This window comes from Peromyscus leucopus, chromosome 14 (assembly GCF_004664715.2).
Source record: "Peromyscus leucopus breed LL Stock chromosome 14, UCI_PerLeu_2.1, whole genome shotgun sequence".
NCBI lineage: Eukaryota > Metazoa > Chordata > Mammalia > Rodentia > Cricetidae > Peromyscus > Peromyscus leucopus.
Genome location: NC_051075.1, coordinates 84,661,140 through 84,676,206, shown reverse-complemented (window position 1 = coordinate 84,676,206; position 15,067 = coordinate 84,661,140). Strand labels below are relative to the sequence as shown.

The 15,067-nt window shown below is 46.6% G+C and overlaps 1 protein-coding gene across 4 annotated transcripts in view; it reads right to left on the bottom strand.

Moving 5' to 3' along the window:
- The window catches only part of Cdca7l (cell division cycle associated 7 like), a 39,512-nt gene that overhangs the window by 4,575 nt on the left and 19,870 nt on the right, over positions 1-15,067 (bottom strand). For 2 of the 4 annotated variants that reach the window (XM_037210916.1, XM_037210918.1), the window contains exons 2-6: positions 8,791-8,925; positions 5,406-5,537; positions 2,121-2,471; positions 566-637; positions 292-462 (exon numbers count right to left, since the gene is read on the bottom strand). In XM_037210916.1, the coding sequence (XP_037066811.1) occupies positions 292-462; positions 566-637; positions 2,121-2,471; positions 5,406-5,537; positions 8,791-8,925 (861 nt within the window). The remainder of the gene's footprint in view (positions 1-291; positions 463-565; positions 638-2,120; positions 2,472-5,405; positions 5,538-8,790; positions 8,926-15,067) is intronic. The other 2 variants (XM_037210917.1, XM_028880928.2) reach the window with 1 other exon arrangement.

The following is a 15,067-nucleotide window of genomic DNA, read 5'->3' as shown; positions in this document are numbered from 1 at the left end:
CAGTGCCAAGCCAAAGCCAGTGATCAAAGCCAGCTGGCCAGTAAGTGCTCTACCCCTGAGCCCCCCCAGCTCCTCAGCTCATTTCACACAAAGGATTCTCAATGTGATCTGCAGCTCAGCCCTGGGGTCTTCTCAACACATGCTCTCACGAGAACATGGTAGAAACTCAAGTTCTCAGCTGCTGGAGGCCTGCTAACTCAAGACTGCACAGGAGCCAGCATGGGCATTATCAAAGACTCCCATTTAAGGGACATTTGCTTATTAGTAAATACCCCACTAATTAGTAAATACCCCACTAATGGTCTTCCTTCTTCTGAAACTGTAAAGCTCTTCGGTGAGCTTGGTGGCCGAGAAGGTGAAGTTCTCCAGAGCAAACTTCTCTGGGGGCCGTGCACTCCGGGTTGGGTTCACGCGCCGTATGATCTGTCCCTCTGAGAAGGCCCGCCGAGCCGATCTCCTCTTCTGAAACCAAGGTAGAGACAGATGCATCTGGGTCCCTCTTACACAGAAAGCTACCAGTTCCTGCAGGGCAGGACCAGTCTGAGAAGTCAGGCGTTTCACTTACAGAAGCAGAGGACGGGGTTCGCACAGGGAAGAAATCGGGCACCGAGTTCAATTCTGCCAACAGCTGAGCGAGCTAAGGTTCAGAAAGAAAGGGGGATTTGATGTCAGTCAAGGGGACAGGTCTGGGACCAACACCTCTCTCACATCTCCCAGTTAGCTACTCTGGCTTCTGGGAATCTCAGTAAGGTTTCACCTCCCGAGTAAGACGCTGACGCATTGTTCACCTGAGTCAATGCCATGCCCACTCCTTACATGTGGACAACAGAACAGAGTGAAGACAGTCCTGGCATGTCCTGACTCGGCTACTATCCTAACAGTATGAGCCTGGGACACATTTCACATGGCTGAAACTCAAATGTCTGCATGTTCAAAGAGGGATTCAGCTAAGCCAATTCACTGGCTGGGGCTTGAGTGGAGGCACATGCTGTAATACAGCGCGCCCAGGGTGCAGATACAAGAGGATCAGGAGTTTGGGACTGGTCTAGGCTCCCTGAATATGTATCGCAAAAATTCCTACCTCCTTACATAAATTAGTTACCACCCCCAGATAAACACCCAACGCCAAGTGACAGACACTAATATGGCAGTCATTTAATCAGGACTTTGAATTTTAGATTCATGTAAATATGACACCACTAAGAATAACCATGTATAACATAGTTCTCAGTGAAATGATACAGACGGACGGAGTGCTAAATTTCCTTTAGTCAAGCAAATTTGTCTCTAAAAACCAAAAACAAAATTCACTCATAATGGACTATGTTCTCTTAACGTATTAGGCACAGGCCTATGTATACAGTATGATCACATTGTGATTTTTTTTTTTTTAAAGATGGCCTTTAAAAAGTCATCAAAAAGCCGGGTGGTGGTAGTCCATACCTTTAATCCCAGTACTCGGGAGGCAGAGGCAGAGAGATCTCTCAATTCCAAGGTCAGCCTGGTCTACACAGTGAGTTCCAGGACAGCTAGAGCTACACAGAGAAACCATGTCTCAAACCGCGCCCCCCCCCCCCCCCCCCCAAAGTCATCAAGGTGAAAAAGTAAAAAATTACAACTGGCAGAATTTTTTTTTTAATTGTCAGCATAAAATTAGGAGGAAAAGAATGACTTTCAATGATTAGGTTGAATTACTGGCCACATACAGAAACCCCAAATAGATGTAGGTTGAGTTAACCAAGGTATAACTGAATGAGAACACCTCAGAGGCTGCTAACTGAAGGAGTGGCCTCCAGACAAAAGCCACCTGCCTGCTGCCCACTACAATGCTCCCTGGGCTCGGTGACAGCCCAGCTGCTCTTCACCTCTGTCTTCTGGGGGGCAGTGCATCTGCTCAGCCCCTCTCCTCTCCAGTGCCAACTTAGAACTCAAGCCTGCTCAACGTGAGCAGCAGCAACCTTGGAGCGGCGATAAACGGTCCTCGGGTCTTTCCAGTCCCAAACCAGAGCTAGTCATGTAAACACACGCACCCCAGAGCACACCTTTCCTCCAGAGAGAAAAGCCGTAGCAGCAGCTGCTGGGGCAGCCGGCTCTGGTCCCAGTGCCCTGGGAGAGCTTACCATGGCCTTGTTCTCTTTGATGTTCATGGCCCTTTTCAGCAGAGCATCCGAATTCTCCTGGCTCTCTGCCCTGGAGTCATCCTCAGACTCGGAGGCAGAGTCTTCCCGCTCCTTGGCCTGTCTGCAGCTTTTCCCCCTTCCGAGACCAGTCTTACTGTCCGCTAAGTGTGAGCTGTTTTTATCTGGTGTCTTTGACAGTCTTTTGGTGGGGAATTGAAAGGCTACTCGAAGACCAAAACTGCTTCTCGTGGACCTGCCTCTTCTAGGCACAACCTCCTCTTCTTCCTCATCTTCCTCCTCCTCACTCACCACAGATGTCTTTTCACCGTCACTCAGCTCTGACTCCACGAGCTAAGGGTCAAAGAGAATGAAGAATGAGGATGGTCTGTAACCACCTACCCAAACTAGACCAAACGGCTGTGTTTAAAACTATTCTAGGAAGGAACGCAGGTCAATAGTAGAGAAACCATCAACACATGTACAGGGGCCCTGGGTTCAATCCCCAGCACCGCGCGCGCGCGCACACACACACACACACACACACACACACACACACACACACGCGCGCGCGCACACGCCCCTCACACACCTACTCTGATACTGTCACAAAAAGCACTCCCTTCCCACTAACAGCCGCCGAACGCTCCAGTTTAACACACGTGAAATTCGCTGATGACCACAGCAAAGCACAGGCAACCTACTTCAGAACCAGGTGCCCATACCCCCTCTGACTTGCCTGCTGTGCCAGGAGGGAGCCAGGCTGGACGCAGGGCTTCTCCGCAGCCAGGGTGCAGGCTGGCACATATGGAGGCACAGCTAAGGAAAATGGTGTGTGCCACTGAAGCGTTATCAACAGAAAAATGGTGTGCAAGTGCGTGTGTGTGCCTGTCTACTTTACACAGCAAGAGAGCAGCGTGTGAGTGAAGGTACAGAAGAGCTGACTCTCCTGCACTACAGTGGATTCAGGATAGAAAAGGCAACTAAGTGTCGATCCTGGTGGTAGCCTGAGGACCAGACACTAGCGTGAGCTGGGGACATCCTCCTCAGGGCATGATGGGTCCTCCCTTCCCTGTACCATGCCACCATGAGCTGACAGATCTGCAGGCCATGGCAGACAATGTTCATCAGCTCAAAGTCTCCCCACAAAACTAGGAAGCCCAGGCAGTCAAGCCTACAGCCACCTGACCTGACCTGGTCTTGCAGGTGACCAACAGTTTGAACAGAAGGCAATAACGTGGTAATGCCACCCAGGTGACAGTGAGTGGCCTCTGAGATTTGATGACTCTGAGAAATGACAGAGACAGGATTCCGTATCGGATCCACAACGTTTTTTTGAAGTCCTTTGAATGGCCAGTCCTAATGATCTCCAATCCGAGTTGGGCTCAAGCGAGAAATAAGAGATGAGAAACACGCCCAAGGTCAGCACCGTGGCTACGCCTGCCTTGCGTCTAGGCAGCACCACTGGACGGCAAGGTTACCGCAGCTGTCACGTGAGTGGGTGTAAGCCCAGGCATAGGCAGCCATGCTCCTGGCTGGGTGGTGGGAACCTTACCCTCCTCCCCTTTGCTCTTTCTGGCTTCCGGGCCTTGGTGAGCAGCCTGGCTCCACCACGTGTTCCTGCCTCACCTGGCGGATGCAAAGCCACAGAGCCAACCGCTGATGCACAGGGACCTTCAGACTGTGAGCCACACACGATGAACCTTTTCCCTCTGTAAATTAGTTCTCAGGTGTTTTATTCTAGTCACGGAACGCTGACTGGCACCACGTTTTCCTCGAGGCGCTCTGTAGTCACATTTGTGAGCGGGCCTACCCTGAGTTCTATCAGCTGTGACAGAGTACAGAGATTCCAGGGAAGGGGCCTTGGGGAGCAACTTACTTTCCCTCCCCAGAAACAAGCTCCTTGACTGACTAGGTATCACTGAGCTAAAGAGCAGTAGTTAAAGAAGTCACTTAGAGATGAAACCCATCAAGTTTTGGGAGATCTCAGGTGTCCTACTGGTGAAAATCTCAATTACCTGGGAAAAAATGCAGGGCAGGGTGGGGTGTCTGAGCTACAATGCAGTGAGGTGGCCAATGTCCAGGACTTACATGCCCTAAGTGATGCCTGAGGGAAGGAGAGGGATAGAGAAAGCCACCATTACCACAGATTGTCTTTCTTCAGGTTCTGTGGCAAAGGTCATACAGGACCAGATGACATCGGATAGGCACAAACTAACCTCACCTTACCAGCAAGGAAGGGTATTTTCAGATATGCTATCTTTCACAGTTAGCATTAAACACGTATGCTTTTAAAAACTTCTACCTCGCCTTGTTTCTATGAATCAGTTAAAAATATAAATGTAAAAAATTAAAAAGAGAGGCTTACTGCTACGTGATTCTTGGGACTGGAACCCAGGACAGAAAGGGCACATTAATGAAAACATGGGTTAAGGCCTCACAAAAGTGTGAACTGTAGGGACAGTAGCACACTGTTTGACAACCAGATCACCACCATGTAAAGGGAGAATAGGTCAAACCTAAAACTATCCCAATAAAACAATACGGTCTGACGTGGTGGTCCATGCCTGGAATCCCAGTACCTGAGATGCTGATGCAGAGGAAATGCTATGTGTTCAGGGCCAACCTGGGCTATGGTGTGAGATCTTGCCTCAAAACACCATCACCAACATCACTAACAACAAGGTAGTGATTTAAAGGAACCTACAACTGAAATGCTAGTGTGTGAAAACTAACTGGCCTCAATAAACGGAATAAAAGAAAGAGATCCTCAAGGAAGCCTTCTCACAGTGCAGGCCCGCCACAGGCCCAAGGCTTCCTCATAGTCAGCAGAATCTACACCAGGTAGCATCGGCCTCTCCCACTTTGCTCTATCACCTCGCTTTGTCCCGTTAGCTTCCAGCCTAAGAATATGACGTCACGCCCCACAAGAGACAGCGTGGAGGAGCATGTGACCCCAAGACAGACTTGACAGATAAAGGAAGCTGACGATGAATCTGAGATAAACTGGTACGACGATGAAGGCCACCTGGGATATGCTCCTGACGCCCAAGGGGTAGAGGGACAGTTTTCTCTAGCAGAGGAGTGTACCTGTGGAACAGGTAGGACCAGCTCTAGAGTAGTGATTCTTACATTATTTGGCTTCTACTACTAAAAAAAATAAATAAATAAAATAAATAATACCATCTTTTCCCTTATAAGGTAACATGTCAGGATAAAAGGATAATTCAAAGCAGGACGAGGAACATTAGAGGTCACACCCCTTCGTGTTGGCAGGACTACTGTTACCTCTGGGTCACTGTTCATGTTCAGCTCACTCTCGGTAAATCCTTCAAAATCTTCAATTTCTGAATCTGTGTCCTCTATGAAAATTCTTTTTAGCTCTTCAGTGAGGTATTTCGAATGGAAACACACATCCTGCTAAATTAAAAACACGTATTAAAGGGAGACACGGTGACACAGACCCAGAATCCCAGCACTCCGGGGTGGAGGAGATCTCCCTGGGTATTGGGATAAAGGCTGAGGCAGGATTCCCACCCTGGACTACACAGTGAGACCGTGTCCCCAACCAAAATCAGGTACCACTGCCACAACACATTGATGAAGAGAAAGGGAAAGAACAGTGGGTACAGGGCGGGACTTACTAATGGGCAAGGCTTTCTACTGGACGGGAATGTTCTAGGGATTGGCAGCAGGGCAGCGGCTTGACAATGTACATTATGCTTAATGCTACTGAAAGCAGTTATAGTGATACGCTCTACATGATGAGTATTTTACTACACTCACAACAGACACACACAGCACACATATTTTCTAAACCTTATAGAAATGAAGACATAAACAAGAAAATCTCAATCAATACTGTGTCTTGGTCACTCGTGCTATGACTGGGGAGTGTGGATGGAGTTCAGAGTCTCCTGTGCCAGCCAACCAGGCTGTTGTTGGCTTTCACGCAGAAACGTGTGGGAAGTGGACACCTGCTCTACTCCCTTTGGCCATCTGGAGCACTCTTCTGTGGGTGGACGTCTCTCCCCTTCAAATGCAGTGGCACCCACTCTCTATAGCAAAGTGCCAAGGCCCCTACACCCCTCACCCATCGCTAGGGATTGGACTTGCTCCATTTACGATGGCAGGAACATGGGGAACTGATGGAGATCTGCACCCCTCTCGCCCTGGGACCCCCTCTTGCAAGACTGAAGGGGTGAGCAAAGACATTTCCTAATAATGGCTCTTATTTTCTTTGGAAATACCACAAAGAAGGAAGGAAGCCTAGCTCTCTTAAGTGTGTGTCGGAGAGAAAAAGGGGAAGAATGGCAGACTCAAAGGGAGACCCCCACGCGGCTCCCGGCAAGGCTAACCCTGCACCAGGACTCTGGTCCCTGGCCCCAAACCCAATAAAGCAGTGACCCCTCGTAACACCACACTTGGTTGACACCGTTTCACCGCTGCCTTTCTCTGGCTTTAATTATACACATCTTCAGGCTCAGATATCTTTGGGGGGAAAACAGAAAAAACAGAAACATATAATAGCGGGAAAACTTAGAGGGCAGCGGAGAAGGAAATGCCTACAGCTGAAGAATGTCTCCTATGAATTATTATGGGTAATTGGAATGGGTTTGCTCAGAGCTATGCTACTTCCTTCCTTTGTTGTTAGCTGTGGTGCAGCTGCAAAAAAAAAAAAGAAAAAGAAAAGAAAAAAAGGAGTTTCTTTAAAGAGAAACTCAAATTGTGTTTAAGGGAGGGAGCCCAGAGTCAGCTACACAAACTGTGTGCAAGTTGATGCTCTCTCTCTCTCTCTCTCTCTCTCTCTCTCTCTCTCTCTCTCTCTCAGCAGGACAAACAAAATGAACCACAAGTGTGTGGGTCAGGTGAGCATCAGGCCAGGGTTAAACATTAATAAAAGAACAAATGTGGGACTGGAGAGATGGCTCAGTGGTGAAGAGCTCTTAATGTTTGTGCAGAGGACACGGATTCGTTCCGAGTGCCCACGTGGCGGCCTAGAACCACCTCTAACTCCAGCTGCAAGGGCTCACACAATTGCAATTGGTGCACACATACACACCACGGAAACACTCCCACACATACTAAAGTAGATACAAAGAAGCAAGTGCGGCACAGCGGAGGAAACCCACCAAGCCCCCATGCAGGAAACATCTGGCTAACCCCTGGGGGGGTTTTCCAGGGCACTGGCCTCAATGCATAAATTCAATAAACGTCCAAAGATCCTACACAGAACCTGAAAGAGAATGAGTCAAGCCTCAGAGCAGCGAGCTCCAACCTTCCAACCTTCCTGGCAATTTCTATCCTAGTGAAGGTGATCGGGCCTGATGGGATTAAGACGACTTTGCCACAAGCTTATTCTCAAGGGCTTAAGAACCGTTTTCCACGTGGGTGTGCGAAGCTAATCTCCACCGCACAGCCTCACTGCACGCTCGGGTAAAGGCTCACACAGCTCCTCACTCTCTGAAAGCTGCTCATTACACCGCCAAGGCAGTACCAAGTGACTAGTGTCTCCCGTGATTACACTCTAAGCAGGAGGAAACCGCCGAGTCCACTGTGTCATTCTGAAGCTCGTGTGACATGAAAAGGACTAGACAGCCATGACCTGTGTAGCAGTGAGGTGGACATACTCCATCTGTCCCCAATAAACACCTAGGGGTGCCTACTGTGCACGAGGACGCAGTGTGCCGCATGCTTGAACCGAGATCAAAGGGTCAGCGGAACGAAAGACCAGGGCCAGGGAAGCTAAAAAGCCCGGTCCAAGTATGATTTCCTCCTTCAAGGAACTTGCAGCAGAGGCAGACACATACATTCCATCACAGAAGGAAAAGGAATCCCTCCAGCAGGGAGGACCAGCTGACGGAAGGGAAGTCGGCCAGCATCTGTGCTGTGCACTACAGGGAAGAGAAAGTGTCGGGGAGGGGGAGATGGAAAGCGGTGGCCTGGATTTGGAAAAGCCAGCCTCACTCAGCTCTTTTCCCCATGCAGGACCTTGGCTAAGTCTTTAGTGTCCCTGAGCTTCATCTGTATTCCATCAGCCCCTGCAGTCTGGAGCAAATTCAGTATCTGTATAAGATGTGAGTGGCACACTCACTCACAGCCAATAAAGGTCTGCTGGGGTGGAGTCAGCCCTGCCGCCTGGCGTGTGGCAGTCATGGCAGCAAAAGCAGCAGATGTCTCCCGTGCCCACATGCCCTGACATGATGGCTTAGGCTCCACGCTCCCTCTCTACCCATGCCCAGGGAGAGAGCCTGACCAGAGCTCAGTCCTTCTGTTACTCTCAGCAAGAAGAGAGGAGAATTTCACTAAGGGCTGAGTGTGAGGGCAGCTACGGAGAGCAGAGAAATGAAGGGAAGAGTGTACGGACACAGGAAGTTTCACCCATTCCAGGGGAGTGGAGACAGGAAACGAGGGGCTGGAGAGATGGCTCAGCGGTGAAGAGCTGCTCTTCCAGAGGTCCTGAGTTCAATTCCCAGCAACCACATGGTGGCTCACAACCATCTGAATGAGATCTGGGCGCCCTCTTCTGGCCTGTGTACATAATAAATCAAATAACAGCTGGGGTATGGGGACCCAGTGACTCAAGACATCGCCAACACTAAGACGAAAGAGCACCCAACCCCGCTGCAGGCTTCCGGAGGGCCACGCCTGTCTTGAAAAGAAAGACTCCTACCTGTTTCTGCAGCTCCAGCGAGTCCAAACTATCGCAGCTCTCCGACAGGTTCTCCATGTGAACATCATCCTGGAAACCCAGAAACTCTTCATCATCACTGGGGGCATTAAAGATGTCAGCGACTTCTTTGGGGATCTGTTTTGGATTCAGAAGGGAAGGATTGCACTGAGGCTGCGGGATCACTTAGGGTAGAACGAGTACCACAGCCTTTACCACGGCTGCTCCCAAGGCCCTAAGAACCCTGAGCAAAGTATTTCCGCTGAGACACCCCAAGTCACCATGGTGCCGGTGTGCATGTGTACACGTGGAAGCTAGATGGAGTGCCTTCCTCAACCTCTGTCTACCTTATTAAGACAAGGCCTCTCACTTGAAATCCACTGATCCAGCTGAATTAGCTGGGCAATGAGCTTAGGAATCCTCCTGTCTCCACCTCTAAGCACTGGGATTACAGGTACCACAGTGCCCAGTTTTCACAGGGACACCTGGGATCCAAACCCAGGTCCTCATTCTTGTGCAGCAAACGGTCCCAATGGAGCCATCCCTGAGGCCTGGTTTGTCCTCCACAGGCTTTCATGGTTTCATTTTACCCCCAGCGTTCATATGCATGCTGGGGCTCTGAGCTCAGGTCCTCTCACAGGCATGGAAGGCACCATTCCCAGATGAGACATCTCTCCCCAGCCCCAGATTCCCTTATTTCCTTTAAGGTATTCATGTTTTTATTTCTCTCCTTATTCTTCCCTAATTTTTGGTGACAAATTTGTCATTATGAGGAATTTTTAGATTCTTACTTTTTTTTTCCCTCCAATCTCTTGATTTTCTCTTTTCCTCCATAATATTCTCCACTTCTCTTTATTCTTTCTTTCCTCGGGCCTTCCTTCCCTGTTTCCCATTCCCGTGCCCCTGTATTTATTACGTTCATTTACTACTTCCACCTTTACCCTATATAATTCTAAACCTCAGACCACACTCTGTCGGTTCTGACTGCTTCTGTTGTACGTTTTCGGTGACACATTAATGGCCTTAGTGGATTTTAAGTGGAAGTCTGTCTTACGATTTAATTATTGCTACCACAAGAACCTGTTGTCTCCTGATGGTGCTGGGGTGGAGACTTCCCAAGTGGGCTGCTCACTATGAAAATCCCCAAATAAAATCAGACGAGAAATCCACACCAACCCATTCACAAAGCGCAACACACAAACACAAGCAACATGACACCTCCAAAAGGTCCTGACTCCTCAACCGGTGAATTCAAAGTCCTGTGCTATCAAAGCACCAATGACGAGCCCCAAAGTCCACAACCAAATGAACACTAACCTCAAAGGCATCTAAATAAGCAGACGAATGGCATAAGGAGATCAATCCAGGCTCTGGGAAGGCAAGCTAGAAACAGAGGAGGGAAGTCAGCATCACGGATGAGAGAATCAGCAGTGTGGATTAAAAAGGACAGCCTCATGAAGAAATGTGGCAAAGACATTGAGTTCTTGGGGAAAATAATCATAGAAATTAAAGACTCAATGAATCAAATAAGACACATAGCCAAAAGCAAAACCAGAGGCTCACCCGAGCAGAAGAAAGAAACCTGGGATGGAGAATGAGGCAATACTGCACCCAGACATCAATGAAGAAATTAAATAAACAAGCATGATCACAACATGAAAGACCTCTAAGATACAATCAAGAGATGAGACTTAAGACTCCCTGGGCAAGGCTGGGACTCGGTGTACAGTGCTTGCCTAGGACATGTAAGGCCCTAAATCCAATCCCCACACACTCACACCCACACATGGGGGGTGGGAGAGGGGAAGAGAGACCCATCCACAGGGAAGAAGGGAAGGCATAGAAAATGGTTGATGAAGTTAATAACATAAATTTCCCAAATCCAAAGAAAGAGAAACCCTAACATTTAGAAATTCAAATTGAATTGACATGAAGATAAATGTTTCTACACATATTATACTCAAGATTTAAAACAACAACAAAGTAAACAACCAACATGAGAAGCTCAGGGAGGGGGCACCAATAAAGGCAAGAGTAACATCAGACCTCTCTCATCGCCAACCCTCAAAACCAGGCGAGCATGGGACATTTTATGCCATGAAAGTAACTGCCAACCAAGAGAACCATACCCACCACCTAAGTTGTCTTTTAAAATTGACTATGACACAAATTAAGGCAGCCCATGACCAAGCTAAGACTGCATTAGATGCTTAAAGGGATATCAAACACTGAAGAAAACACTGTCAATCATGAGAACACTGAGAAGAACAGATGAGCCAGGGACAGCCAAAAACGCAATCATTATAGCAAACACTGTAAACCAGGGAGCTCCAGATACTAACTGGAGGCGGGTGGGAGGTGGGGTGGGGTGGGGGGAGCAGAGCAAACTAACTGGAGGCGGGTGGGAGGTGGGGTGGGGGGAGCAGAGCAAACGTAATCCAGCCAAGGAGAAAAACAACTGGCAACATTATGGGAATTGGCAAACCTCTTCCAATGAAGTCTGAAACACAAACAATCTTACCTTACCACTAAAAAGGCAACATACCAACTGAGCCAATTAAAAATCAAGATCCAAATGTCTCCAAGAAACACACATCACTGGAAACAACAAACAAGCAACAAGACAAAACACAATCTGAGTCAAATGACGATGAAATGGAAGAAAGCTGAACACAACCCAGCGTAACTACCACTTTATCTTATACAGGAGACTTCAAATCACAGTCGAGAAGACAAAGGAAGCCACAACACATTAACAACGGCCACACAATTCATCAAGATGTAACAACTGTAAATGTGTTTACTAACTACACATCCGTGCTCTGAACTTCGTAAAATAAGCATGAATGGGCATAAAAGGTCAGAGAGGCACTAAGAAAATAATACAGATGGATGACTTCCATACCCCCCTCTCATCCTTAGAGAGGTTATCCAAACTAAATATTAGCAAAGACACTTCAGCTAAACTGCACCAGAGATCAAATGGTTTGACAGACATCTATGGAATATCCCATTCATTCTTCAACAGATACAGAATACTCAAAAAAAAAAAAAAAAAAAAAAAAAGCATTTTAAATAGGATTGGTGAACCCTCTGTTAATCTAACAACAACAAAGATCCAAATTAGTAAGGTCAAAGACAAAAAGGGGGGAATTACAATAGATTCCAATGAAATTCAGGGTATCATTAGAAAATATCTTTAAAAGCTATAGCCTAAAAAAAAAAACGAGACAATGTAGAAGAGTTCTAATAGATAAATTCCTAGCCTCACAGAACAGCCATTAAGAAGATAAAAACCATTTAAACACCAAGCAATGAAACTATAGCAGTTAAGAGCAAAGAGAAGTCATGGATCTGACTGACTTGTTAGGTGTGGATGACTCAACACCAACGCTCACCTTTTCCACAACAGAAGGGGAAGGAATATGACCAAACTCACTCTATGAAGCCAATGTATCTTGAAACCGAAACTAGATAAAAACACAACAATGAATAGACCAATATCCTTAATGGACACAGACACAATTATCAATAAAATTTGTGCAAATCAAATTCAAGAATCAGGGAGCAGCAAGATGGAGTTCATAGGGCACAGAGGTAAGCTGACTATTCTTTTACTAAATGGACATGGCACCAAACTGCCTTCTGAATACATTTCTCTGCACCTGTAGATTGGTCCAGCTCTCAGTCCTCATCGAGGCTTCTTTGTGCAGTGGATGGTAGTCAACATAGAAACTCACAACTGGTCAAAGTGCAGACAGCAAGTGTCTAAGGCAGTGGTTCTCAACCTGTGGGTCATGACCCCTTTGGGGATTCCTTATCGCATATCGGATATTTACATTACATTCATAATAGTAGCAAAGTTACAGTTATAAAGCAGGTTGTAGCATTAGGAAGGTGGAGGGATCTAAGGGGTGCTTGGCTGTAAATGGAACATCTGTATTTGTATTAGTTCCTTTTCTGTTGCTGTGATAAAATGTCATGACCAAACACAACTTATGGAAGAAAAATATTCATTTAGGCTTATGGTCTCAGAGGAAGAGTCCAAAATGGCAGGGTAGGCATGGCAGTAGGTAAGCAAAGCAGGAAGCTAAGAGATCACATCTTCAACCACAAACACGAGGCAAAGCGAGAACAGAAGAGGCGCAGGGCCATCAACTCTCAAAGCCCACCCCCAGTGACAGGCTTCCTCTAGCAACCCTCCTAAAGGGTCCACAGCTTCCCAAACAGTGCCATCAACTGGACACCCAGCGTTCAAATATGTGAGCCTATGGGGGACACAGCATCACAGTTCCTTGCACCAAGATGCAGGGAACAGTGTGGAAGAGGGGGCAGAAAGACTTTTAAGAGGCAGAGGTTGGGAAGGACTGGGCAAACTGTGTCTTCTAGTGTCCCTGTACTCATGAACTCACAGCATAAGATCAAACTATTCAGCATGCAAGTGGAGATGGGGGCAGGGGGGTCACCAGTTCCCCCCTTGCCCAGAAGCCATTAACAACTGATTGCTTCTAGGGAAGGCAGAGTCAGTTTTCATTAGGGGTACGGCCCTGGTAGGTTGACCTGTTCCAATGGATGGCCCCACATCCAAGCCTATGAACGGTACAAATTGGACTTGGTCAGTAATTTTATAAAAGGACATGAAGTTGAAGGGAGTAGGAAATCTATCTGGAAAGAGTGGGTGTAAATGTGATCAAAATACTTTATATACATGTATGCATGAAATAATTAAAATAAGTAAGACAGAGAGGAGAAAAGGAAACCACATCCTATAACTGAACTATTTCATTCCAGGAGTGTAAGGATATACAAATCAATATATGCAAACCATCAAATGTCATACAGCACATACATACACTTAAAGGACAAAAATTTTAGGATTACCTCAACAGACAATCAACAAAAAGACCTCTGACAAAATTCAACATCCCTTCATGATAAAAGGTCTAGGAATAGGAAGAACATACATCAGCATAATAAAGATATGACAAACCTACAGCCAACATTTTACTACATAAACACAGAGTATCTCCTGTAAGACTAGGACTGATACAAGGGTACCCATTCTCTCCATTCTAAATCAATGTAGTGTCTAAAGCCAAGCTAGAACAGTAAGACAACAGAAATAATAGGAATATAAAGAGGAACCAAAGTAACTAAACTACCCGTATGTGCTGATAACATGACCCTGTACTTAAAAGGCCCTAAACATTCCACCAGAAATCACTTAGCACTCATAAACATTTTAAGCAGAGTACAAAACCAACATATAAAGAAATTAATTAGTGGCTTTTCTACATGCCAGCAATGAACTAAACACACACACACACACACACACACACACACCCCAGGCGGGGGAGAACAAGATCATCTAAAAATAAACCTAGCCGAGGAGATGCAAAGCATGTTAAAAAAAATCATAACACACTGAAGAAAAGAAAAAAAATGAAGACACTACAAGATGAAAAGACCTCCCATACTCATGAACTGGCAGAAAAAAATAATATATTAGAAAAAGCAGTTTATAGATTCACTGCAATGCAATCCTCACAGAGCTAAAAAAAAAAAAAAAGAACAAAACCCCAACCCCAGTGCTCAAACAGACAAAGCACTCCTAAGCACAAACAGCAAGACGAGCCTCGACAGTCCCCGACCTCAGATAACACTTAACACTACGGAGTCACACTAACAAACATCTAGAGTCCCGGCACAGATGCAAACAGACCAGTAGACCAGAACCACAGAAACAAACCCACACAGCTACAAGAGAGGCACCAAAAACATTCACTGGTGGGGTGGGGTGGGGGTGGGGTGTAGGGGGAGCCTCTTCGATAATAAATAGTGCTGGGGAAATTGTGTACCCTCATGTAAAAGAATGAAAACGGAGCTCATTATCTCTTACCCTGCATAAAAATCAATCCAAATGGATCAAAGACCCAGTATAAGAAATTCTGAAACTGCTAGAGGAAAACGTAAAAAAACATTTCAAGACACAGGTATAGGCAAGGGCTTTCTAACAACTGGGATTATAAAACATTAAGATTTCTGTACAACGAAGGGACAGTAAACAAGGGTGGAAATGTCTTTGCCAACTATACATCTGACGGGAAATTAAGAATCAGAATCTATAAGGATCCCCAAAAGCCAATCATCTAATCAATAAATGGCTAATGAACGGGAATAGTTCTCCAAGAACAAATGCAAAGGGTATCTGGAGCCCTGTCGAACCACCCAAAGTCCCGAGACAAGAAGGAAATGTAAGCTAAAACTGCTTTAAAGTTCT